Below are 27,030 nucleotides of genomic sequence, written 5' to 3' on the forward strand. Positions count from 1 at the left end.
AGAATACACGAGAATGAAATATGTGCTTCTTTTGATGGCAAATGGGAATACCTGGAACTGAACCACAAAGATGCTGATTACCTAAAAATGATAGATATGTGACAGAATCAAAGATGCCACCGGATGGAATTTTTCCAGAAAAGCAGTTATATGAAAGGTTCAGAAAGCTGAGAGAATGAGTTTTATTTAAGTTTGTTGGGATTCTTCCTGACAAGTTATTTCCTGAGATATCAAAGACTTCTAGGTTTCTAAGATCACCTAAGGAGTCTGGAAGTTGTCCTTGCAGAACATTATGTGAGAAATTTATCACCCTCAAGGCAATGCAACTTGATATCTGAGGAAAGATATTTCCATTCAGGTTGTTTGATGAAAGATCCATCTCTAGTACATTTTCCAGCTTGCTGAGTTCAATCGGCAAAGGACCTTCAAGATGATTGTGCGAAAGATTCAGGAAAATTCTGATCTCCTTTAAGCCTGATATTTCTGCAGGAATTCTCCCTGTTAATCTGTTATGTGACAAGTCTAGCTTGGCAAGATCGGTGCACTGCCCCAAACTTGGAGGTATTCCCCCTGAAAGGAGGTTGTTGTTGAGGAAGATAAAATTAACTTGAACCAAATTTCCTAGACTTTTAGGGATCTCCCCAGAAAATCTATTATAAGATAAGTCAAGCAGCCCAAGATGCGGAAACAATCCTATTGCTTCTGGAACTGGGCCAGTGAAAGAATTGTGCGACAAGAACAGTTGTTCCAAGAGTGATAACTGACTAAGTTCTGCCGGAATTGTCCCACTCAACAGATTGGATGTCAAGTTCAGCCATATAAGACCTGTCAGATTTGCCAAACCTGGAGGAACTGATCCAGCGATTTTGTTTTCTTGTAGCAACAGATCTCCAAGTTTGATGCTAAGTTGGCCAGTGGAACTAGGGAGCTCTCCTCCCAGGCCCATGCCAGCCAATTCAAGCTCTTCCAAAATAGAGCAGTTCGTAAGGGCAGTGAAGAAAGGATCAAGGTTAGTGTTGCCATTATGGCTAACCATTTTAGTATATGATAAATGAAGATATCTAAGTCCGGATAACTTTTCCACTATGTCTGCAGGCAATTCACCTGAGATTTTGGTATTCTCCACATCCAAATTATACATGTGTGAAGCATTAGTTATTGAAAATGGGATTTCCCCAGTAAACTGGTTGTTATACAAATTGACGTTCCAGAGGTTGGGGCAGTTTCCAATTTCTGCTGGAATTTTCCCTGTGAGAAAGTTCTCAGAGAGGTCTAAGTTCTGCAGCAAAGTGCAGTTAGAGAAGAAGGAAGGTTGAAGTGTACCTGTTAATCTGTTCGCGTGTAAATTAACAAAAGTAAGGCGAGAAAGGAGGGAGAAGGACTCGGGTATCTGACCGTGCAAATTGTTCCCCATAAGCCAGAGGCGATGGAGATGTCGAAGAGATGACAATTCTTGGGGAATGGTGCCAGACAAGTGATTGTTGGTGAGCTCTAGGACTTGAATCCGGGTGAGGTTTGCTATCAAAGGTGAAAGCGATCCGACAAGTTCAGCATCCATAAGGCTAATTTGTATTACCCGGTGATGCAGTTTATTGCACCGGACACCAGTGAAGTTGCAGGTATGAGTGGACTCATTCCAGTTGAGAAGTGTAGAGTTTGGATCAGCTGAGAGGCTGCTTTTGAATGCAAGGAGTGCAGCTCTATCAGTGTCCAAGGAGTGAAAAGGAGGCTGGTGTTTTTGCCCAGAGATGACGATCAAGAAGCATTGGAGCAGGAAAAGGTACACGCTTCTCTTGGAGACTGTCATGTTCCAATGGAATTGCCAATAATAGGTCTTTCTGTGAGACTTTATGCTGCCCACTCTTGTACGCTCATGGTGCTAAATAGTAAATTAAATCTTACAAAAGACTAGCTAAGCTAACATGTGCTTTTTTGTTTGCCCAGGAGAAAGAAATAGGGATGGCACCGCATAGGCCATAGAGACTAGTTTGGCTAAAATTTTTGTTCTAAATTTGTATCGGGTTTACTAGACTCTAGAAATGGCAGAAGGCACAAACATGTCCCTCAAGTTGGGGCTTATAGCCGTTTGTGCCCCTGAACTTGAATGGGGGACCTATCATGCCCCTCAAGTTCCAATTTTGAACCTATTACATGCCTAAAATCTCAAATTTGGACCGATCATGCATCTCATTGTTCAATCAGCACCACGTGAGTTTCACATGCAGTTGAGGTGCATGAAGGCAGCACCATCATCTTCTTCTTTCCTTATTCCCAGTGCTAGCGAGGGAGGGGGGTCATCGAGGAGGGAGGTGGGTCATTGCCTTCTGCCAAGGCCGTCAATTCAAGCTTGATGCTTGACATGGCCGACGATTTGAATCACTAGCGGCCACGTTCGTCATGGCCAATAGAGGTCCGATCACAGTCACTGGCAAACAAAGGCACGGAATGGCAATGGGAGGTCTGATTAGTGGTTGGTCGTGGCCGACGCTTTGTGGGTTCGTTGTGGGTCGTGGCTCGCCGTTGTGAGTGCGCCATGGCCATGGCTGCGACCTTACGACTTCCTCATGGATTGCCTTCGCCATCGCCTATGGTGGGTCTCATCTTTACGGCACTTCTTTCACTGTAATTTTTTTCGAATGAAATTGACAATTGTGGGCATCGAGGATGTGCTCACCTCTACCGCGACCACATCGTGCTTGATGTGTTCGCCATAGTCACGGCCCTTTGTCTTCTCAATCGGTCGGCCCTTTGAGTTCGCCTAGCAGTGGCCCTTAACGCCATGGACGACGACCTTTGGTCACTGCCAAGGCCAAGAAGCTTCATGCTTGACATGGCTAATGTGACTAGAGGCTACAGGCTTTAGGTGGTCGGCGATGATGGATGAGAAAGGAGAAAAGGCCGACGGTGATGGAGAAGAGGAAAAAGGCGGTGGCAGCAACCTCTATTTCTTCCCCCCCTCCCTTGTTGGTGACCCACTGAAAGTACACGTGTATCTCACACGCACGCATTTGGGATTTCAAGTGTGTGATAGGATCAAATTTGAAACTTGAGAGGGATGATAGGTCCTCATTTAAGTTCAGGGGCACAAACGGCTATAAACCCCAATTTGAGGGGCATGTTTGTACCTTATTCCCTCTAGAAATCGTTTTCACACTCACATAGTTGACTTCTATATCCACCACATAAACTCACATCTGGAGGTCAAAATGCCATCCTCAAAAAGTAGCACAGGAAGGTTGATGGCACGTAAGTGGGAGGAGATCTTTTGGCAGGAATAGTGCAATTTAGGCATGATTCCAGGAATGACCAAGGGCCAATCACTTGTTGAAGAGGTTGAAACCCTGATGAGTAGATTCTCAACTCAATCCAAATGGATTCCCATTCAGAGGACAAGAAGAAAAACGGTAGATGGTGCAGGACCATATTGGTGGACCAGATTCCCCCTTGATTTCTAATTCTCTCAACTTTAACCCTTGGATTCAATGATGTTAAGCATGGTGGGTTCTGGATCTGGCAGGTCGTGCTGACTTTGGAACCACTTTCTGCATCCATGATTCCAGGACCTGCTGACAGCATTTGGAGAATGGAGATAGTAAATTGTGACGAGAACCCAAAATGATTGCAGTGTCATTTCCCCTAATAAGTCAAGGCTTTTGGAAACCACACTTCCGTACAGGATAGGATATATTAGTGGCTCCGTGTTGGTTATCTTAATTGTGTTTTCCATGACTGCTTTGTGGCATAATATAACTATTGATCTATCAGGGGCGAGCATTATCCAGATAAAACCAAACCAATTAGGATGGATTTTGTTACGTAAAAAACTTGATTTTCAGTATCAACACTAGTGCTTTAGTTTTAACTGAATAGAGTGCAATATGTGCTATTGCAATGAAAATAGCCATAAAGTTAAAGTTTATTTACCAAAATTTCATTAGGCATAAAAACCTGTCATCCAGTTGAAGTCTTATAATTCAGTCTTAAATTGACTATTCAAATTTCATCTCTACTCACGTTTATTATATAGTTTATTCCGTTTAATTTATTCAATTAAATTCGATTTCCAAACTCAGTCAAATCCGACCGAACAGCCGAATGTACACATCTTACGTATAGACATAATTAGTTGGGTAAAATCCATGTAACCAACCCAACAAATGTAAATATAAATAGAACCTGACATATTATTATTACTACTATTATGGTTAAACCAATCCAATGTTTTTGGCAGCATTCCACTCTTTCATTCCGTTCCACTTCAATTCCTCGTTGCAAGCAAGTACAACTGTTGTAGCCTTAAAGCTAAATTAACAACAACCAGTAATCACAATATTCATGAACTCCACATACTTCGTCAGTATGCATACTTAGTTCTCGCTCTTTGTGTGCTTAGCCAACTGCAAACACATTTGCAGCATTCCCTACAAATAATCAACCAAAGATCATCCTATACAACACATATATACATCATTTTTCAAAGAACTTGCTAAGAACAGTTTCCCGTAAAGCGACTTCTTTCTCCTCGTCGTCTGTCTCGGGCCCCTCTGGCATGCTCAATGCCTGGCGGATAACAGAATTAACCTGCTTCCTCAATCTGGCATTGTCGATGAAAATGTCTGTCAGCATCTTCCTCAGTTCATCCATCTTCCCCATGTTGCCGTCATTGCCATTGTGAGTTGCAGCTGCAGCAGTATTTTCAAGATCTTGCGCAAGGAGTTGTGCCTGTTCAACGTTAAGAACCATGCCTAAATGATTCAGAAGACACTATGATTGCATTAAACTTGCAAAGAAGACGAGGAATCTGAATCCCAGTCAACTCCAAACAACAAACAAACACTGAAAAACTACCAGGTCTCTGTAATCCAGCAAAGGATTCACTGAAAACGCAGCTGACACTTAAGTCTATCTTGTTTTTGAAATTTTATCAATATTCAAAACTTTGAATCACAACACTGGCATGGACAAAATGCAAGGTGAATTTTGTCCATATCAGCCATGAGTCAGGCACCCAGACAATTGAGCATTGACACAAGAACACTCCCAGAGGCATGTTGGATGTACATCGAAATTTCTCTTCTGACATTCCATAAGTTAGTTAATAAGCATGGGAAGAGGGTTCAAATGAGACTTAAAAGGGGGAGAGAAACCAAAAATTTGTTGAGGCAAAAATGTGCAATGTGGCAGCCAGGATTGCAGAAGCAGGTAGCTAGGTGCCACTCAAGGAAAGTGACACCAAGTAATGCTAGGTGGCAGCCAAGAAACCCATCAGCAGCTTCAAGTGCTTATAAACAGGCTTTCCATCAATTTGTTTTCAACACAAAATGGTAGAGAGAAGCTCTCCACAAGGCAGAGAGAGAAATGGAGGAAAAGAAGAGAGAAGAGAAAGGATGAGGAAAGAGCTGCCATATATACACACACACACAAAAACATCCTACTGCAGGGGAATTAAAGAAAGCTGAAAATGCTTCAGAATATGGTTGCGGCATGAACGAGAGGAACCTGGCTGTTGTAGCATTGCTGGAAGTGGATAAAGAAGATTTGTAATTGTAGAGGAATTTTGCACGAGTTGCTGGGAGTTGGGTGAAGCTACTGAAAATGAAGAATAATAAAATAAAGGAGCAAATATCTATGAGAAAGCTGCTCATAAAGGAGAAGATAGATATCTATTGGTTGTGGGGAAGTAAAAGAGATGTGAGGATTACACAAGTTGCATAGGCATGCAAGTGAGTTGGTGAGAGTAAACAAACAAGGAGATCTTTCTGTACTAATGGAAGAAGAGAAAGCTTGATACAAACCAGTTGGGTCTTTGAAACAAGTGCACGGTTATGGTTCATTTATGTTGGCATTATGCACAAAATAATTTTATGGCAGCTTTTTATGCATTAAAGAATGATTATAAGCTCCTATAAAACCAAAAAAAAACAATGATTATGTGCATATGTATGGGCATTGTGAGCATGTTGCATAATATGAGTCAAGCATGCAGTTATGCAAGCATCATTGCCAAACAAGCGGGTGTGACACCTCTTGGCATGGGAAATGTGTGAAAAGGCCAAGGGTGAGCCTTAGGCCATGTGAATGATGTTGCCAGGTGTGTGGTAGGATGGGCATCAACCAAGGGAGCACCCATTAGAAAAGGAAATAGAACTGAGGCTACCTTCATGAAATGTGTAGATGATTCGTGATGTATGATTACATTGTCATGACATGCCTTTCTGAGAATTCTATTATCATACATTGCATTTTAACATTCTAGATCATGTAAAGGGATGGGAAAGAAGACTAACTTGGTTTAGATAAGGGTTGGAAGAAACCATGCATGTGTCTTTAAATTCATACTAGGTGTTATCTTGGTTTAATGTTTTGATATATATGCATGATAAGAACGGCGAGAAAATTGAAACCCTGGCCAACAAAGTGGGGGTGAGCAAGAAAGACCCAAACTGCTTAACTATACCAAACTGACCCAAACCACAATTTTGCAAAAGAAGCAGTTGGTTATGGTTTGGCAATATTAAAAACCGCCTTAAGTTGTTTAGTTTGGGTTTTGGGCTTTGATAAACCGCAAAACCGACTACCCAAATAAAACTAAGTTAATTGTTATTCAAGTTTTGCATCGAGTGGCTGGAAAGTTTAGAAGGACACAGACATCCTATTGAGGATTATGTGCAGCAGTGGTAATTAGGAAAAGAATCATGCTAGATGTACAATCATTTTGTACATCTTGGGCTACATAAGGGAGTATTATGACCAAAATATCTTGCGCCTTACATGCGCCTCTATACACCTCATGAGGGGTTTTTTTGTCATTGGTACACCTTTATGTAGCCCAAGGTGTACACAAAGGTGTACCAATAACATTTTCCTTAGGAAAATTAGGCTAACTGTATATTATATTGAGGGGTAGTTAGGGAAATGTCCCGATTATAACATCCCTTGTAACTCACTCCCTTGTGTCTAATAAGAGGCATGCAGACACTTGTGATTGATCATTCTCATTGATAGTTCCCGAGAGTTGTATTGTAAGATAACAACAACATATCCAGCCTTTATCCCACTATGTGGGGTCGGCTACATGAATTCTAGACTTCCATGTATTTCTGTCTTTTGTCATATCCTCATTTAGATCCATATATTTCATATCAAATTTTATGTCTCTCCCAAAGTCTTCTTGGGTCTACCTCTACCTCTTTTTGTGACTAATTGTTCCATTTCATCAACTCTCCTCACAGGAGCGTCTCTTAGTCTCCTTCTCACATGACCAAACCATCTTAGTCTAGTCTCTCTCATCTTCTCCTCGATTGACACTACTTCTACCTTATTACGAATAACTTTATTTCTAATTTTATCCTTTCTTGTATGTCCGCACATCCATCTTAACATCCTCATCTCCGCTACACTCGTCTTTTGCTCATGTTGGTATTTGACTGCCCAACATTCTGAGCTATACAGCAAGACTGGTCTTATAGTTGTCCTATTAAATTTTCCTTTCAATTTTAATGGGATTTTACCATCACATAACACCCCCGATGCATTTCTCCATTTTAGCCAACCTGCCTTAATTCTATGTGCGACATCCTCGTGGATTTCTCCATCTTTTTGAATCACTGATCCCAAATATCGAAAATGGTCTTTTCTTTGTAAGATTTGGTCTTCTAATTTTATTATAACATCATCCACTCTTGCATTTTTACTAAATTTGCATTCCATATATTCTGTTTTCTTTCTACTTAATTTAAATCCCTTAGATTCTAAATTGTTTCTCCACAACTCAAGCTTAGTGTTCACTCCTTCTTTTGTTTCATCCACCAACACTATGTCGTCTGCAAATAGCATACACCATGGCACATCTGTCTGAATATCTTTAGTGAGTTCATCCATTACTAGGGCAAATAAGTATGGACTTAGTGCAGAACCTTGATGCAGTCCTATTGTAGTTGTAAATAGTTCAGTATCCCCTCCGCATGTTCTGACCCTTGTCTCTACACCATGATACATGTCCTTAAGGGCTTGTATATAGGCTATTTTGACTCCTTTCTTCTCTAAAACCCTCCATAATACTTCTCTAGGGACCCTATCATAGGCCTTTTCTAAATCTAGAAACACCATATGTAGGTCCTTCTGATGATCTCGATACCTTTCCATTAGACGCCTCAGTAAATATATAGCTTCCATTGTTGATCTACCAGGCATAAAACCAAACTGATTTTCTGACACATTTGTTTCCTTTCTGAGTCTCTGCTCTATTACTCTTTCCCAGAGTTTCATGGTATGACTCATTAACTTAATTCCTCTATAATTTTCACAGTTTTGAACATCTCATTTGTTCTTGTATATAGGAACCAAAGTACTCTTCCTCCACTCATCTGGCATCTTTTTTGATTTAAGGATGGCATTAAATAGTTGCGTTAGCCAAGAGATGCCCTCTTCTCCCATACATTTCCATGCTTCTATTGGTATATTATCTGGTCCCACTGCCTTATGATTTTTCATCTTTTTTAAAGCTTGCCTTATTTCATTTGAACTTATGCGTCGATAGAATGTGTAGCTCACATTCCCTTCGGAATTACTAAGATGTCCCAACCTAACTCTTGTGTCACTACCATCATTGAATAATTTTGTGAAATACTCATTCCATCTCTCCTTAATCGCTCCCTCATTTACTAAAACATTTTGATTGTCATCTTTTATGCATTTCACTTGATTTAAATCCTGTGTTTTTCTTTCTCTTGCTTTAGCTAATTTATATATATCCCTTTCTCCATCTTTTGTATCAAGTCGTTTATATAGATTCTCATATGCTTTTGACCTTGCTTCACTAACAGTGAGAACTTTGTGTATTAGTGAGAGAAGAGGGATTGTGCGAGTGTGATTCTTGTACTTGTTTTTCATCAAGTTTTAGTGGATTTCTCTCTCTAAAAGTGGCTGGATGTAGGACTGATTCTATCAGTTCAAACCAGGATAAAATCTCGGTGCCTATTGTGTGGTTTGATTGTTCTTTACTTTAATCTTTTCAATTCTATCTCTGTTCTTTATTTTTTATTTATGTTGTATGTTGTATCGACTAGTTGTGAGGGTGAGAGTTAGTGATTTGTTGGCTTCTTGAGTGATTTAACAGACTGACAGTGCTCTCAATTCTAACAAATTGGTATCAGAACTGGGTCTCTCATCAAGAACCTTCAAGAATCATTAGAATTTAACACATACCCGCAGGAATGGCTTCTACAGCCTCTACCACACGGTATGATGTGGAGAATTCGATGGCCAAAACGATTTTGGCCTATAGAAGATGAAGATGAGGGCCTTATTGGGAAACCTAGGTCAGGAAGAAACCTTAGAGGCTGAAAACAAAATACCCAAAAGCAGAAAAAGGAAATTAGTGAAAGGAGAAAGGAAATCAACAAGAAAGCATTTAACACTCTAATTCTTAGCCTTGGAGACAAAGTGTTGCAGGAGGCATCAAAGATGACAACCGCGGAGGACCTTTGGAATAGGTTAGAAACTCTCTATATGACCAAAAACCTCTCTACCCGGTTGTATTTAAAAACAAAGTTCTTTTCATTCAAGATGATTGAGAGTCAAAGGTTACAAGATCACATTGATAGTTTTAATAAACTATGTTTAGATCTTGAAAACATTGATATTAAATATGATGATGAGGATAAGGCTTTAGTCTTATTGCACTCACTTCCAAAATCATATGAGACTTTTGTAGACATCTTGAAGCATGGTAGAGACAAATTGGCTCTAGATGATGTTATAAGGCTTTGAATTCTAAGGAGTTACAACATAAAGTAGAGGTTAAGAAGACTGTTGGAGATGTGTTAACAATGAGATTTAGGATAGAAAAGAGAGAGCCTAGAGACATAAAGGTAGATCTCGATCAAAGTCTAGAAGTGGCAAGAAAATTGTTTAAGTGTTTCCATTACCATGAAGAAGGGCATATAAAGAAGCATTGCCCAAATAGGAAGAAAGTTTTCGAAGATAAGTCTAGCCCCGAATTCTCAAACTCCATTTGTGAGTTTGATTATGATAGTGCTGATGCACTAGAGATATCAAGTAAGGATGAGAAGGATGTGTGGGTGCTTGATTCGGGATGCTCATTTCATGACTCCCCATAAAGAATGGTTGCAAAACTATAAGGATATTGGTGGAGGTAGAGTCCTTTTAGGAAACAACCATGAGCGTAGCATAATGGGAGTTGGGGATATAAGACTTAGGATGCATGATGGTATAGTTAAAACCTCAACTGCTGTAAGGTATGTTCCTGATTTAAAAAGGAACCTAAAATCCCTTGGAGAGTTAGATAAGAATGGCTATTCCTATAAGGGGGATGGTGGAGTTCTTAAGGTGTCAAGGGGGTCTCTAGTTTGCATGAAGGCTGTTCTTAAGAATGGCATTTATGTGCTGCAGGCAGCCACATTTGTGTGGTGATGCAGCCTTAGGAGAAGCCAAGAGTTATGAACAGTCCAGTCTATGGCACTATAGGATGGCCCATATAAGCGATCAAGGCATTAAGAAGCTATCTAATCAAGGAATTTTAGGTGCTGGAAAATTTACAGCATTAGATAAGTGTGACACTTGTATCCTAGGAAAGTCTATAAAAGTTAAATTCCCTAGGAAAGCCACCCACTCATCATAAGCCCAATTAGACCATATACATTCTGACCTATGGGGCCCTAGTCAATCCTTAACTCATGGAGGGGCAAGATATTTCTTATCCATAATAGATGAGTACTCTAGGATGGTTTGGGTTCATGTTTTAAAATCAAAAGATCAAACTTTTGAGGCTTTCAAAACCTGAAAAATTATGATAGAGAATCAAATGGGTAGGAAAATAAAGATCATTAGAACCGATAATGGTCTAGAGTTTTGTAATAGAGACTTCTCCCAAATGTGTAGTGAAAATGGCATTCTAAGACACCTTTCAACCCCTGGAGACCCTAGGCAAAATGGCTTGGCAGAGAGGATGAATAGGATCCTCTTAGCGAGGGTGAGATGCATGTTGATACATGCTAGGCTGCCTCATTTTGGGGAGAGGCTGTAACAACAGCTGCATATGTGATCAATAGATCCCCATCGGCTGCAATAGGGTTTAGAACTCCTTATGAGATGTGGAAAGGCCATAAACCAAGCATTGAGCACATAAAGGTTTTTGGTTGTATTGCCTATGCTCATGTGAAGCAAGGCAAGTTAGAGCCCAGGGCCAAGCATTGTCCATTTATAGGCTATCCAACAGGGGTAAAGGGTTACAAGCTTTGGTGTTTAGAGGAAGATATGCCAAGGACTATAATTAGTAGGGATGTAGTCTTTAAGGAAAATTCGTTCTTAAAAAGTGATAAGATAGAGGATGAGAAGGAAAAGGCAAGGAAAGCTGTTAAGAAACAGCTCGTTCATGATGCTGCCAGGGTTGGATTGGATGCAACAAATGGCAGCCAGGATGCTGCCAGCAGTAGTCATGATACTGCCAGTGGCAGCCATGATTTGGATAATGCTGCTTATGACAGTCCAATGGACTTAGCAGCAGGATAGCATGGTGCTGACTCAAGATCCTCTAGTTCTGATAACTTCCAGCCATCAGAAGATGATGATTCTTCTAGTTTTGATGAAATTCAGCACTCTGATAGTGCTGGTTCATCAAGTACAGGTGGTATCCCTAGTATTGATAGGTAAAATGTAGCTAGAGATAGGCAAAGGAGAGTAGTTAGACCTCCATCGAGGTATGGATACTCTGATTTAGTGGCATATGAACTGTCCAGAGCATCAGAAATAGCTGGAGAGGAGCCTATCTCATATGAAGAGGCTGTAAGATCTAAGGATTCAAAGAAATGGCCTGCAGCCATGGAATCCGAGATGGAATCTCTTAGAAAGAATAAAACTTGGACCTTGTTTAATAGACCCTTAGGTAAAAGGGTGGTAGGCTGTAAATGGTTGTTTAAAATTAAGGAAGCGGCTGGATGTGGGACTGATTCTATATGTTGTATCGGCTAGTTGTGAATTGTGAAGGTGAGAGTTAGTGATTTGTTGGCTTCTTGGGTGATTTAACAGACAGCCAGTGCTCCCAATTCTAACATTTTTTATAGTTTAATTTTCTATTTAGTTATATTTTTATTAATGGTTTAGTCAACAACTCCCAAATTTTTTAAGTTTTTTTTAAAACAAAAATAAAAAATCTCATTGTTGCTATGTTTCCTCTTTTTCTTGTTAGTAGTTTTTAATTGTTATAGTTGACAGTGCCCAAACCGCTAAGCTATAGTTTGAGTGGTTTCAAGCACATACTAGTTTGAAAAATTGGCAAACTGCCAATAGTGATTTGGTTTTGAAAAACACTTTTCAACCACCCAAACCAACCGTTGCACACCCCTAATGAAAACTTGACCTGGGACAAAAGGGATCAAAAGAATTAGAGAGACATCCATCTGGGGTGAAGACTCCCATGCAACACAAGGGTCAAAGGATGGGGTTTGAACGGGTGCAGAGCGCCTCATGTCCTAACAGATTTTAAATTTTCTAGAAACTAGAAACAGTTCAGCACTTCCAAGATCGGGCATAGAATTTGCAGCATCAACGTATGGGGGGTGTCATTCTTCTAGTTTCTTCCATGGCAATGGGTAAGAGTTTACCTTTGATTACCAAAGTAGAAAACATTTAGTACCGGGTAATTAGACTGACTAGTGACTATTCAGATTGTCATGACCCTATGAGCAATAAAGGGGTATTATTGTAATAGAGTATAATAGTTTGTTAGGAATATTTTAGTAAGTAGTTAAAAGCACATGGGAGCGTATACTAGACTGTTAGAAGGCAAATATGCGTATATAAGGTTGCTGTAATGGGTTGTTTCTTTATCCAAAAATTAATGAATTGAATTTGTTTCTCCTCCGCCGAATTCTCTCCCTTTTCTTGATCTTCATCTCCTCCTTTTTTGTTCTTCTAATCCCCCCCCTAACACTTGTTCTAATCTCTCTCTCATTCTTTCAAATTTCCCCCTAATTTCCTCATGTTCTTGGCCTTAACTGAATCGGATTCTTCCGATTCCCAAACTAATCCTAGGTTAAGCCCTAGATTCATGACAAATTGGTATCAGAGCCACCGTTCCTCGATGGTTCTCTCTATTAAGTAATTCCAGCGATCGTAACAGCAATCAGCGTCCGACGAATATCCGGCGATACAAGTAAACTCTTGAGGAGCTGCAATAGTACTGATCGAACTAACCAGGAGCTCTAACAGAGTTGATCGAATCCTCAGGAGACCGCACCAAAGCCCATCCTAAGCCTTTGATTAGCTCGACTAAAATAGAGCAGTCGCTCCTCGACTATAATTTCAATCGATTCTAGACATGGAGATGAGGCAGAAGCGTTTACGGAAACCAGCAGTAGCAGACGAGTTCAAGTGGTGATTTTCTTTCCGCATTTCAGATCTCAGTCGGAAGGAAATAAGGATTGATCAAAACTGAGATGCACGAGTGAATTTCAACGTTCGGGATAGAAGTGACCAGGTGACTGTTGGTTGAATCTTGGAAATTGATTCCGCGACCTAAGGAGAAAATTGTTGCAGTAGGTTCGGCTTGAAGAGGAACAGCACTTGCAATTCGCCATTCCTAGAATCAAAGTCGGAGGCGAATTAGGTTGCTGAAGGCGACTTTGAAGGACCGAGGGAATCACAAGAAGTTGATTCTCGGCGGATTGATTGCCAACGGTTGCTACAGTGGCAATCCAGACAAAGTCGCTTGAATTTCGAAGCCAAGCTAGGGTCCTTCAGTCATTGGACGGTGATTGGGTGTGGGTAGCGGCCGTTGTAAGTCTTGATTTGTGGCGGCGATTGCAATATTTCTCAGGTTGTTGATTCTCTATTTCATCGCTGCAAAGTAGTTTCGGCTTGAAGCTGTAGGCGAATTCTGTCAGAGAGACGAATTCCTCCGACTTCGCTGCTTGTGAGTTCCGACACCCTATGTTGCTAATTTCCAAGTCTAAAGGTGTTTGAGATGAGAATAGGAGGCTTTGGCAGCAAGCGAGCCAAGAAGTCGTGATTGGTGTAGGAGTTCCGAGCGATCACGAGCAAGTCAGGAGGTTGTTTATCCATTGCGTTAGTCAACTCTAATGGGCAATTCAATTGCATATCAGAGTGGTGCAACGGATTCCATATGAGAAGTGAATTCTTCTAGCTTATCCAGCTCCTTGATTGTTGGTGCTAGAGGCTGTGAGCAAAGGAAACAAGAGGTAGATTTTGGCTGTAAATTTTTGGCTAACTTGGGTCAAAGTAGAAAGGCAAAGAAGAATGGGTGCCCCAACTATTGAGTTGCAATTGAGGCAAGTATAGGAACTGCTATAACAAGCAAAACAGAAGCATGTATAGAACTCTGGCCATCGAAGTATGTTGTTGGTGAAAAGTCGGCCATGGGTAGCAGTGCATATATGAGACCATTGGAGTCTCAATTGTAGCAGAAGAATGCTGCATTTTCAGTGAAAAATTTTGCTCGTGAATCCATGGGAAGCAGTAGAAGCATGAGGCAATTGGAGCCTCAATAGCAACAGAAAAAGGCTGCAATTTCAGCTGGCAACAACAAAAATCAAGAGCAATTTAGTCGAAAAAATCAGGCATGGGGAAAGTTGGATAATGAGTCTAGCCAAGTTGATAAGGAAACAAGAAGTGTGATACGTGATACGAGCAAGGATTTCGGCCATATGTTACATGAGCAACTGCAAGAGTTTGCAATGATACTAACTAAGACGTATCATTACAGCTTTCCAGCTGAATTCTTCGATGATTATCGTGGAAGTTTTAATAGAGAGAAATTCCTAAAAATGGAGCAGCTGGAGAAGAAGTGCAACATCAGAAATGATATTAAAGGTGAATGGCATTATCCAAAGGGAATCTGTAATGAACAGATTGATAGGGCAGCAAAGGCAAAAGAAGAATTAAAGGAACACACCGATTCTTTTGGAAAAAAAGTTCTCGATCGTGACATTTTTTGGATTCTACAACAAGATTAGTCCAACTTTAGGAAGAAGGAGAAGAGGAAGAAGAGGAGGTGGAAGAAGAGAGCAAGGAAAATGAATTGGAGGAGGGCACTCAATCAGTTGGCAGCGTCTCAAGCACCCTTACTAGTGCTGAGGCACTTGATGCTATTAATCTCTGGAAGCAGCAGAAGAATGAGCCAAAAAAGCCTCTTCACCAAGTACATGAGGAGATTGGGGTTGGCCACACTTTACAAGAACAAGAAGCTTGTGATTCCGGTGATGCACATCCTAATCTAGATGTAAATCATGTTAGGGAAGAAGGTCGAGTTGGAGGCCAGGCGTCTACGGCTGAGAAATCGTTGGCTGGAATTGAAGTGGCGCAGCCCCTAATGTCAATGCTCACAAAAAGCCTTGGTATGAGTATTCAAGACTAGTCTACAATCCTCAATTGTTGCATTTCGAGGCTGTTGTTGATATTTTTGCAACAGAGCATGGCTGTGGGTCGAATGGGAATACAATAACAGCAACTATGGTTGTATATCTGCTCTCCTTACCTGTATTGGACGGTAATGAAATACTAACAAAAGTCACAAACATGGATAGTCTTTCCATTGGACTCCAAGGTTCAGCTACTAGCTATGTTAATCCAGCAGTGGTTGATCATGTCCATAGGTTGGAGACCAATCTTGATTGGATAGCTATTACTGGGGGTGATTGTATTGGGCTGGAACTTGATGAAGTTTTTCCTATTGACGTTCTAGGCCAAATTACAATTGGGATTGATCTTGGACACTTAGGAACGAGGAAGAAGAATAGGCCTAGAATGAGAAAGAAAGAAAGGTAAATTAGATAGAGAAGGTGGGAATTGGATGAAGCAATGGCTACTTGCTGCAAGTTCTTGGGAACAAGAACTCTCTCAAGGAGGAGGGAATTGTCAAGACCCTATGAGCAATAAAGGGGTATTATTGTAATAGGGTATAATAGTTTGTTAGGGATATTTTAGTAAGTGGTTAGAAGCACATGGGAGCATGTGTTAGGCTGTTAGAAGGCAAATATGCCTATAAGGTTGCTATAATGGGTTGTTTCTTTATCCAAAAATTAATGAATTGAATTTGTTTCTCCTCCTCCGAATTCTCTCCCTTTTCTTGATCTTCATCTCCTTCTTTTCTGTTCTTCTAATCCCCCCCCCCCCCTACACTTATTCCAATCTCTCCCTCATTCTTTCAAATTCCCCCCTAATTTCCTCCTGTTCTTGGCCTTAGCTGAATTGGATTCTTCCGATTTCCAAACTAATCCTAGGTTAAGCCCTAGGTTCATGACACAGGTATCAAATTTGGGTTGTTTTGCATTGCTTTTTATTTAAATCCACTAATTTCTTCATTATCTGATATGGTTCTTTACTTGGGCAGTGTGTATCTTTCTATACCATTACCCTACATACTTGATCCTAAGCTCTTCGATAAAACATAAGTATCTTTAGAATATGATTGATATCTTCATTACAAAGATAAAACTTAGTTCTATTCATCATTTCAATCGACAAGTAATACATTCCAATTCTTCAAAGAAAACATAAGATCTATCAACAGAAACAACCAAAAACATATCAAGCCTTAACCACTCTATAGATCTACACCTGTTGATCCTTCATATTTTGAGCTTCTACTGCAAAAATTTTTCAATTTTCTTTATACATAGACCTCTAATAAGTAGAATGCGAATGATTATCTCCTGCTGCAATAATGTAAGAGCAACAAACTTTCTTTCGAAGAAAAAACTATGAAATAATTACTATACCCTGATTACATATGAAAAAATATGGGCCCCAATTGGCTAAAGTTTTAAGGTGTTACAGTTCCAAATTATACAAATTTGGGAGAATGACTTTGTGCAAGTTAGTTTAGAGAACTGTTGTCAGAAAATTTGTTTCAACAGGCCCTAACCAAATGGGCCTTATGTTCCTTTTTTATGTTGCCACCTTGTCAAGTCTTGATTCTTCTAAAAATTGTCACCTCCACATATTTTATTGTGCCATGTCCATGTCGTAACCGTGCATTCAGGATTAAAAAAAAAAAAAAAACTACAATTTTTAAACATATTTAACATTAAAACTATTTAAAAGAATACTTGAAAATTTTTGAAGAAAATGTAACTGAGTAAAACTTGCTAACTGCAGAAGCAAGTGTTGTGCACAGTAATACAAAAGCGCAGAGAACCTTTTGCTTTGAGGAACTCGCCCACCTAGTCAAGTCTTGATTCTTCTAAAAATTGTCACCTCCACATATGTTATCGTGCCATGTCCATGTCGTATCCGTGGATTCAGGATTTAAAAAAAAACTACAATTTTTAAACATAACAACAACAACAACATATTCAGGCTTTATCCCACTATGTGGGGTCGGCTACATGAATTCTAGACTTCCATGTATCCAGCCTTTACAATTTTTAAACATATTTAACATTAAAACTATTTAAAAGAATACTTGAAATTTTTTTAAGAAAATGTAACTGAGTAAAACTTGCTAACTGCAGGAGCAAGTGTTGTGCACAGTAATGCAAAAGTGCACAAAACCTTTTTCTTTGAGGAACTCGCTCCTCAGCTCCCATGAGTGAGTTTTGCTTGGTTACTTCCCTTTGCAAAATTTTGTAGTAGTCTTAAATAGTTTCAAACCTGTAGTATTTTTTAAAATAGGTTCAAAAATTGTATTATTTAAAAAAATCAGCATTCAGATTAAGGAGAGTCATTAAGAAAAAGTTTGTGGTTTCAGCTGAACCATAAAACTGAAGAGATAAAATTGCAAATACAAGAACAGATTGTAATTTGAAAATTACAAAAAGAATAACAAGAGACAAAAGGTACCTCAGCCAGAAGAAAACCAATCCTATTATCAGAAGTAGACAGTAGATCCATAGCATCAGATGGTGAAGAAGCATCCACTATCAGTTTATTTTCTTCCTCAATGAGGAAATTAACACTGCATTCTTCAAGCCGACTGCGAAGGATTTCACATTCATGCAGCAATTTCTCATTAGCAGCATTGGAATGTTCCCATTTTTCCTTCTCCTTTTGTAGAACACTCTAAAAAACACAAAACCAAAAAAGAAGAAAAGAATCCAGGTGGAAGTTTAAGATTTAGCTCTTCAAAAATTATATGACAACAAAACAAAGGATCTAATCACTGTACCTATACATACAGAGATAGCCAGACAAAATGAGCAACAACAAAATATCAAGCCTATCCCACTATGTGGGGTCTGCTAGACAAAATGAACAAAACGAATAAATCCTAAAAGAGTATACAAAGAGAAGAAACTTTATAGCCCCAAGATATGGAAAGGAAAACGAAATGTGAAATAAAGACTATTAACATGGGGATTTATATATAAAACTTCCCACAACTTCTACTCTCACATTGAGAGATGATTCTCTCATGGTTCTCAGACAAATAACTGTCAATCACTGGAAGAACTGTGAAAGCAAATAAGCATGGCTTGATAACTAAAGTATTACCTCAATTTTTGCTTTTTCTTTCATTAATCTGCTAAGTTCCTGCTTCAACTCTGATTGAGAACTCCTGAGTGATTTAACCTCTTTCACTAGGAGCTTAACATCTGCTTTTGATTTCAACTCCAAGTCTTCATGATGTTTCTGCAAGGTCTTAATCTGTTCCCTGGCACTATCCAACTCTTTCTGCAACATTTCATTCTCCTGAACAATTGATACTTTTGTTGACTCCAGTTGCAACTTCTCATCCTAGAACCTCCAACATGTCATTAAATACCCAAATGGAAATTTAAATAAATGTTGAGACATAATGAATATTTATACCTGTTCACATTTCAGCTTCAACTCCATTTCTATACACTTCCTCTGCATTTCTTCCACATCCCACTGTGTTTGAGTAAACCTTTCCCTTTCAATTAGAACAGCTTGCTGCAGGTTTTCTTTGCTACTCTGGTTAGTAGTTTCGAGGTCCACTTCCAAGTATTTGACCTGCAAGAAATCATCCCAATAAGACCGTAATCTGTGGAATGATAATAATATCATATGCCACACTACAAGCCATAAACCAATAATATCCATAAAATATGCATATATTAAATTATTTAAGTATGATGTATGGTTGTCCGGAGGAACTCCATCAGTGACTGAATGCAGGTGTACTGAGCAATCCTTAAATCTTAAATCAATTCACATCCCACAAATCCATTGACATTATTGAGAATTATCCTGTCTCAATATACAGTGATGTCTTTACTGGACTTGTTTGTAAAGCCAAGTTGAGAGAATGCAAGTAGTCAGCTCCTCAGGGTTCATCAGGGAATAAACCATCCAGATTGAAAAGTATGAAAGGTGCCTGGCAGAAGCTAAACCAACTGTATTACACTTTAAACTGAGAATAGATTGTCAAGCTCGTAGGCTGTAGGGCTTATCTTGTATATCAGTTGTAGCAGATTATTTCTCCGCAGAAGATCAGTTACAACCTGTAGCTGATTTCTAACTGTTGATTGGTTAGCTATACATAAAGCTAACCAACTTATATTAAGAATCAACTAAGAATTCAATACAGTTTCTCATTTCTCTCTCAATTCTATTCTATGTTTCCTCCCTAATTTCTCTCTTCTCTCTCTCCGTTTCTTTCTTCCATTCTTTCAGGTTCAAGACTTAGGTCTAGACATAGATGTCTTTGCCCTTGTTTCTACTGCTCATTTTATAAATATGGTAAGTATTTGTCAATAATTTGTTTTTCCATTCAAAGGCAACAATAACAACAGTAACAATAATCCCACTACTCAACAACAACAATAATCCCACTGGACCTCCAATCATCCATATACCCAGTAAGCCTGTTGTATCCTATTTCATGTCCAAGTCCAAGGGTTTCCCACCAAGTTTCTACAGTCTTTGTCTCCCTCTTTTGTTTCAAATTTCCACCATTTCATCCACTCACCTCACAGGCTCTTCACTCAGTGGTAATTGGTTCAGATTCTTATAGAACAATTATCAAGGCAAAATTCAGGTAGATTATTGAAGCCAAATGTACTAGATGAAAGAATGAAAGAGAACTTTATTCTTGGTAATTAGTCAAGTGTCTTCCATTATGAAAATCCATTTCCACTTCATATGTAGCACACGGGATGAAAGGACTAAAAACAAAGAAGATTTATCTATCAAAGAAGTACTACAGTCTACACTTGATAAATAAGAGATGATTACTGGGAATACCTTTGTTGTAAGATACTGTCTCACAGTAAGCTCTTGATTTAGCCTTGCTACAAGATCTTCCATGTCTGTTTTTGCTGTAGCCAGTCTTCGCTGCAGGGTGTTAAGAACTCTATTCAATTTATTATGTTCATCTGATGGTAGAGCAATAGATAAGTCCCTAGCCGATTGCAAATCAGAATCCATAAGAATATCCATGGCTCCAGGAATTTCAAGCCCTTCAGGAAGGTCAAGGGAATTATCACCAACAAAATTTGCCACCCCAAGATATGAATTTTCACTACCTCTAACAGAGTTCACATCACTTCCAACACTTTCTGTTGACAATTGCTGATGATGGCTACCCAATTTGCAGTTCTCTGGTTTTGATGAAGGCTCAATTTCATCCTCACGAGGAAAGGAAGATTTGGAAGTGCCATAAGTGGCCTCCTTGCTATCCAGGGCACTGTTTTCATTGTTTGAATCCTTTGTATGCCAAGAAAACTGTCCTTGGTCAGATGTTCTATTTCCCTCATTAAGTTCAGGATGGATATCCCTTCCATGGATCGTTTTTCCGAGCTCAGATGTTTTATAAGCTGACTCATTGTCATAATCTGATGTTATGGATGAAGTATGAGCACACAAAGAAACATCTGAGTTGGACTGCAATTGATAAGGCCAAACCAGACCAGCAGAATTCGCATCTAAGGCTTCTTGATTTGATTCGTAAAAGGCTGGAAAAGTGTCATAACACCACAAAAGCTTTTTAATATGGTGATTTATATCTTATTTTCTCAATGCCATTTGCGGTTTAATGGAAAATGTTTCTTCGTGAAGTGAAATGCAACATAATACATTGGGACTAGCAGGAGGGGACACCTACATGACCTTGCGGCAGCTTCTAGCTCAAGGAAAATTGCCACTGGAGCACTTCTTGACAAATCAATATCTGATAGTAATTGTCCCATCCAATCCTCTAAGGAATGTCTTCTCTGCAATCAAAGCAACCATTTCAATAAAATTAATATGATAGTTTCTGAAGAAAAAAAAAATATTTAATATCAATAAACATGTAATTAATGAACACTGATTACCAACAAATTGCCACATATGTTCCACTGAACAAACCTGACTACACTTTCAGGTTGCTTGAGTCTCAGTTGTTTTTTACTGTACAGCTCTAAATGGTACCATGAATTCTGTTGAAGTCTTAATGGCTGGCAACCAGCTAAGCATGGGTGGGAACCTTGCACTAGTGTTCAAAAATGCGGCCTAGGCAACCGCCAAGGCGTTAGGCGGCCCCTGGCCACCGCAAATATAGGGAAGTCAGTCTCCTAGGTGCCAGGTCTGATTAATCGGACCCAATTGGCACCTAGCTGCCGCTTGACTTTTTTGCAAGCGTCATTTTGGCCAAAACAACGTTGATCCCCACAAAAATCCCCCCCTTTTCCCTACTTCGCATGATACTTCAACCTTCTCCTCAAAGAAATCCCTAATTCTCCTTACTTTTCCCCCTTCACCGCTGCCACTACAGCCTACATCCGTCGTCTTTTTCCCCCATCACCACACTGCCGCCAAATCATTCTCTTCTCCCTTCGCCGCTATGCAAGTCTCCTTCAACCTGTTGTCGTTCTCCTCTCCAAATCGATCCTGCCGTCATTCTTTTCTTCGAACCCAAACCAACCCATTTTTGTCATCGTCTCTTCGTCGCCGTTTTGTTTGCACTTTGCAGGTATATATATATATATAGAGAGAGAGAGAGAGAGGAAGATTTATATATATATAGATATTTGTATGTGTGTTTGGGATAATATGAATTTTAATTTAAAAAATAACAGTTTTCCTAGTCCCTGCCTAGGCAGCCTAGGTGCTAAGCCCAGTCTAATGCCCGACTAGCACCTAGTGCGTTTTAGAACACGGCCTTGCACCCATGCTACATGCTGAAGGCATGAGGGGGGCATGCCTAAACCTTAAGTGTGGAGGGAAAGCATGAGGAAGGAGGGCAGTGTGTACAAGACAAGGTGCATCCATATAGTGAACAAAGTCTCTAGGTTGCATGCTCTCACAATGTGTAGATGTCTCCCAATAAATAGTCCAGAGGCTGCATGTAGTAGAATATCGGAGCTGCACAAGTGGCACACCGGAGCATGTCAATGTTGCGTGCATGAGGCAATATGCCACACACACAGCAACAGGCCTGCATGCACAAAATGCAGCAGAAGATCCTCGCAAGCAGCATACAGCCCAGGAGTGTGCACAGAAAGCATGACATAGAGACACATGCTCAAGAGCCCACATGGCTACTAGGCAAGCTGGACTCGACTGGACTGAAACTAGTGTCAAACTCGGAATCTGTGGAAGGGGTTCCTCCCGTAATTCTGGAAGGAACAATTTAGGGGGAAGAATTGAGAAGGGAAATTGAGAGAGAGATTTAGAGAGGGCGAGAGAAACGTGAATGAGAATGAGAGGGAAAGGAATCTGTGGAATAATCCTCACATGAATTCCCATCCTCAGCTTATCTTCATTTATAGGAGAGCTACACAGCATGGCGCGGCAGTTAGGAAACACCCCATGCGCGCGCCATTTGAATTAGCAGCTAAAGGGTTATTACAATTCTGCCATTACCCTCTAATTACAATTATACCCCTGGCCTATGACAATTCCCCCCCCCCCCCAAAATATTTCTTGTCCCCAAGAAATTACAGTAGACTTGTACTTCTAGGAAAACGCTGCAGGAGGTCTGGGAGATATTCCCATGAGGTGTTATCCGGGTGGAGGTTGGACCATTGCACTAAAACTTGCGTTAGGGGAGCCTGGTCCTGGTGAACCACTCGTCAATCCAATATTGCTACTGGCTCGGTGGTGGTCTCAATGTTTTCCAATGGAGTTGGCAGTGTGGTGCTGGAACTGTTAGCGGGGCCAGTGGATCTTTTCAGTAGGGAGACGTGGAATACTGGATGGAGGCCCACTCCCTCAAGCAATTGAAGACGATAGGCGACCGGTCCTACCCTTGCCATGATCTTGAAAGGCCCGTAGAATTTAGGACTGAGCTTAGAGATTGGTCCCTTATGGAAAAGGTGTTGTTGGAACCTCTTCACCTTTAAATACACCTCGCTTCCTTCCTCAAACTACCTCTCTGTGCGGTGCTTATCTGCCAATTGATTCATCTGTTGATTGGCTAAGGCCAATTCCTGCTTAACAGCTAGTAAGGCGTCTTGTCTGTCCTTGAGGTATTGATTTGCGGATGTCTCCTGAGGAGAGTAGTGCATTACAGCTAGGATGATGGGCAGCAGGTACCCAAATAAAGCTTGGAAATGAGTTCTCTTGTGTGCAGTATGGTAGTTGGTGTTATACCACCATTGGGCCAGAGCTACCCAATGACTCCAGCTCCTGGGTTTGGACACACACAAGCATCTAAGGTAAGTCTCGAGACATTGGTTGACTCTTTCGGTCTGCCCGTCGGTTTCCGGATGGTAGGCAGAAGAAAGATGAAGTTTAGTGCCAAGCCCTTGAAATAGTGACTTCCAAAACTGACTTGTAGATACTTTATCACGATCAGAAACTATCACCTTAGGCAACCCATGGACCTTGAATACTGAATCCATTAGTTTCCGTACGACTTCCTTGGCTGTGAAGGGTGGGCCAACATGAGGAAGTAGCTGAATTTAGTTAACTTGTCTACTACCACCAAAAGAGTGTCAGCCCCTTCAGATTTTGGTAAGCCTTCAATGAAGTCCATTGAGATTAGTTCCCAGGCTTGTGAGAGTATTTCCAAGGGCTGAAGGAGGCCTGGATAAGGAATTTGCTCATGTTTGCACCGTTGACAAGTAGTGCATTTTGTGACAAATCTGGTGACATCTTTTTTAAGGCCCTTCCAGTAAAAAAGTTGTCTTACCGACTGGTAAGTTACGTTGAGCCTGGAATGTCCCCCTATGGGGGTGTCATGCAAGCTCTGAAGTATCTTTTTCTTCAACAATTCGTCTTCCCCAATCACTACTCTGTTCTGGAACCTCAATAGTCCCCTTATTAATTGGTAGTTAGGATCATTAGTAGTCTGTGCGGAAAGCCTGATGAGTAGCTCTTTAATCCAGGGAGTCTGATCATAACTATGGGTAATGTCTTGCACCCAATCTGCCACCACCGCCGAAATGGCCTAACAAGCGGCTAGCACCTCTCTCCGGGACAAAGCATCGGCTGCCTTGTTTTCCTTTCCTTTACGGTATAAGATGGTGAAGTCAAAGCCCATGAGTCTGGTTACCCCCTTCCTCTGTAATTGGTTGTGTACCCGTTGTTGGGCTAAGAATTTGAGGCTCTCGTGGTCCGTCTTGATGGTGAATCTCTTGCCCTCCAAGTAGTATCTCCACTTCTCTACTGCCATTAGGACTGCCAACAACTCCTTGTCATATATACTTAATCCCTGATGTCGAGGGGCCAATGTGTGACTTAAATAGGCCACTGGTCACCCTCCCTGGCTCAGCACTGCCCCTATACCGGTGTCACACGCATCCATTTCCAAAATAAAATCCTTGGAGAAGTCGGGTAGAGCCAATGTTGGGGCTTGCGACATGGCTGCTTTGAGAGATTCAAAGGCGTCCTCTGCTTCCGGACCCCACCCAAAATTATTCTTCTTAAGCAGCGTGGTAAGGGGTTTGCTAATTATTCCATAACCTTTTATGAAGCGCCTATAATAGCCAGTTAGGCCGAGGAAGCCTCTTAGTTCCTTCAGGGTTTTTGGTTGGGGCCAGGCCTTCATAGCTTCAATTTGGTGAGGATCAGTACTAACTACTCCTTGGCCAGATATAATATGTCCCAAGTATTCAACCTGTCCTTCTGCAAATGAGCATTTAGACCTTTTCACATACAACTGATGGAATCTAAGGATTTGAAATGCCAGCTTGAGGTGGGATAGATGCTGGTCTAAGGTAGTGCTGTATATGAGGATGTCATCGAAAAAAACCAACATAAATTTGCGTAAGTAGGGAGCAAAAATGTGGTTCATCAGTGCTTGGAAGGTTGCAAGCGCCTTGGTGAGGCCGAAAGGCACTACCAAGAATTCGTAATGCCCTTGATGGGTTCTAAAGGCTGTCTTAGGACAATCGACTAGGTTCATGCGGATTTGATGGTAGCCGGCGGTCAGGTCAAGCTTAGAAAAAATGGATGCACCTGTTAATTCGTTTAGTAGGTCTTCAATAATAGGTATAGGGAATTGGTTTTTGATGGTTAGTGAGTTGAGTTGCCTATAGTCTACACAAAACCTCCAAGTGCCATCTTTCTTTTTCACTAGGAGGACTGGCGAGGCATATGGGCTTTGGCTTGGTTGGATCAAGTTTCTAGACAACATTTCTCCTATGAGTTTTTCGATTTCAGCCTTTTGTATGGGAGAATATCGATAGGCCTTAAGATTGACTGGTTCAGTGTTGGGTTTAAGGTGAATGGAATGGTCAAGGATTCGATGGGGTGGCCAGGTTTGGGGAGCGGCAAACAAATCCTCAAATTCCATTAGCAAATTATGGATGGGTAAAGGGAGGTGTACCTTACTGTCCTCTGTTGCCAAGGTAGTGTCCCTTGGTGCAGCAAACTTTTGTACTTCCTCTGACCTTAACCCCACGTCCACAGCATAAATGGAGTGTAGCTATCCCACGGCAGTACTCCCCTGTTCCAGCAATTTTTGGATTCGTTTCCCTAAAACCACCCTACAATCCCCTGTTTCTTAACTCCCATGTAAGGTAACCTGTTGGCCCTCCAGATTAAAGGTTACTTCCAACGTGTTAAAATCGAATATCAAGGGGCTCACTATTTTCATCCAATCTACCCCCCAATACAACATGGCACCCTCCCAACTTGAGTATTCTCAAATCTGCCGAGAATTCTCGTCCACTCATTAGCCACTTGAAGCCCATACATCTGAGTTGGCTGACCATTCTGGTCCCATCAACTATTAGTACTGACAGTGGGGGAGTCTCCTGGAGGTTGCACTGTAGGTTGTGGGTTGTGGTCTCATCTAGGAAGCTATGGGTGCTGCCACTGTCTATCAACACGACTATCTTCCTTTTCCGGGCCACCCCTGTCACCTTTACTACTCTACCAGCTGCTTGGCCCTGCAAGGCATGCATTGAGATCTCTCCGCCTTCTTTTTCCTCAGGAATGCCTTCATTTCCGTCCATATCCACTTCCTCCTCCTCGACTTCCTCCTGGCCTTCCATGGTAAGTAGGAGTTTCTTACACTGGTGGCCTTGTCCATACTTTTCACCACAACGGAAACATAGGCCTAGTTGTCTCTTTTGGTCCACCGTGAGATTTCTTGGTTGGGTCACAGGTTGGAGAACCTTACCGGTAGGTCCTCCTCGCGGACTTTGGAAATTACTTCCCCTATGATATCCCCCATGGGTGTGATCCTCTCTGCTATTTTTGGTCGACAACTTATGTCTCCTCGCAAACATTTCATCGATAGCTCGTGCAATCGAGCTTGTTCCGCTGCTTGTGCCACCGTGGTGGGGTATAACATCTTAATCGTCGGTCTGATTAACTCATCCAAGCCGCTGATAAAACTCGAAACAAAGTACTCCTCATCCAAGCAAGGCTGTGATAAGGATAGCAAGGATCTTAATTCTTCAAATCTAGTTTAGTACTCCTCCACTCTTCCATTCTGTTTTAATTTGTTAAACTCCTCAATTACATCCGATCTGGTCCTCTCTCCAAACCTTCTGCACAATTGATTAACAAACTCTGGCCAACTCAAGTCCAACCTGCCATGACTCCAATTTTGGAACCAAGCATCGGCCACATCATCTAAGTAGGAAGCAGCCATACAAACCTTATCACCTTTTGCGATTCGATGTTGATAGAACACGTGTTCACATCTGCGTA

The 27,030-nt window shown here is 40.9% G+C and overlaps 1 protein-coding gene across 2 annotated transcripts in view; it reads right to left on the reverse strand.

Annotated features, from left to right (window-relative positions):
- Positions 1 to 4,166: 4,166 nt before the first annotated feature.
- LOC127793940 (PX domain-containing protein EREX) overlaps positions 4,167 to 27,030 on the reverse strand; it is a 49,811-nt gene continuing 26,947 nt past the window's right edge. For both annotated transcript variants that reach the window (XM_052324758.1, XM_052324757.1), the window contains 6 exons: positions 21,047 to 21,155; positions 20,188 to 20,897; positions 18,790 to 18,954; positions 18,472 to 18,714; positions 17,821 to 18,039; positions 4,167 to 4,722 (listed from right to left, as the gene is read on the reverse strand). In XM_052324758.1, coding sequence (XP_052180718.1) covers positions 4,468 to 4,722; positions 17,821 to 18,039; positions 18,472 to 18,714; positions 18,790 to 18,954; positions 20,188 to 20,897; positions 21,047 to 21,155 — 1,701 coding nt within the window. In that variant the 3' untranslated portion in view covers positions 4,167 to 4,467. The remainder of the gene's footprint in view (positions 4,723 to 17,820; positions 18,040 to 18,471; positions 18,715 to 18,789; positions 18,955 to 20,187; positions 20,898 to 21,046; positions 21,156 to 27,030) is intronic.

Source organism: Diospyros lotus, chromosome 2, assembly GCF_014633365.1.
Source record: "Diospyros lotus cultivar Yz01 chromosome 2, ASM1463336v1, whole genome shotgun sequence".
NCBI classification, from domain to species: domain Eukaryota; kingdom Viridiplantae; phylum Streptophyta; class Magnoliopsida; order Ericales; family Ebenaceae; genus Diospyros; species Diospyros lotus.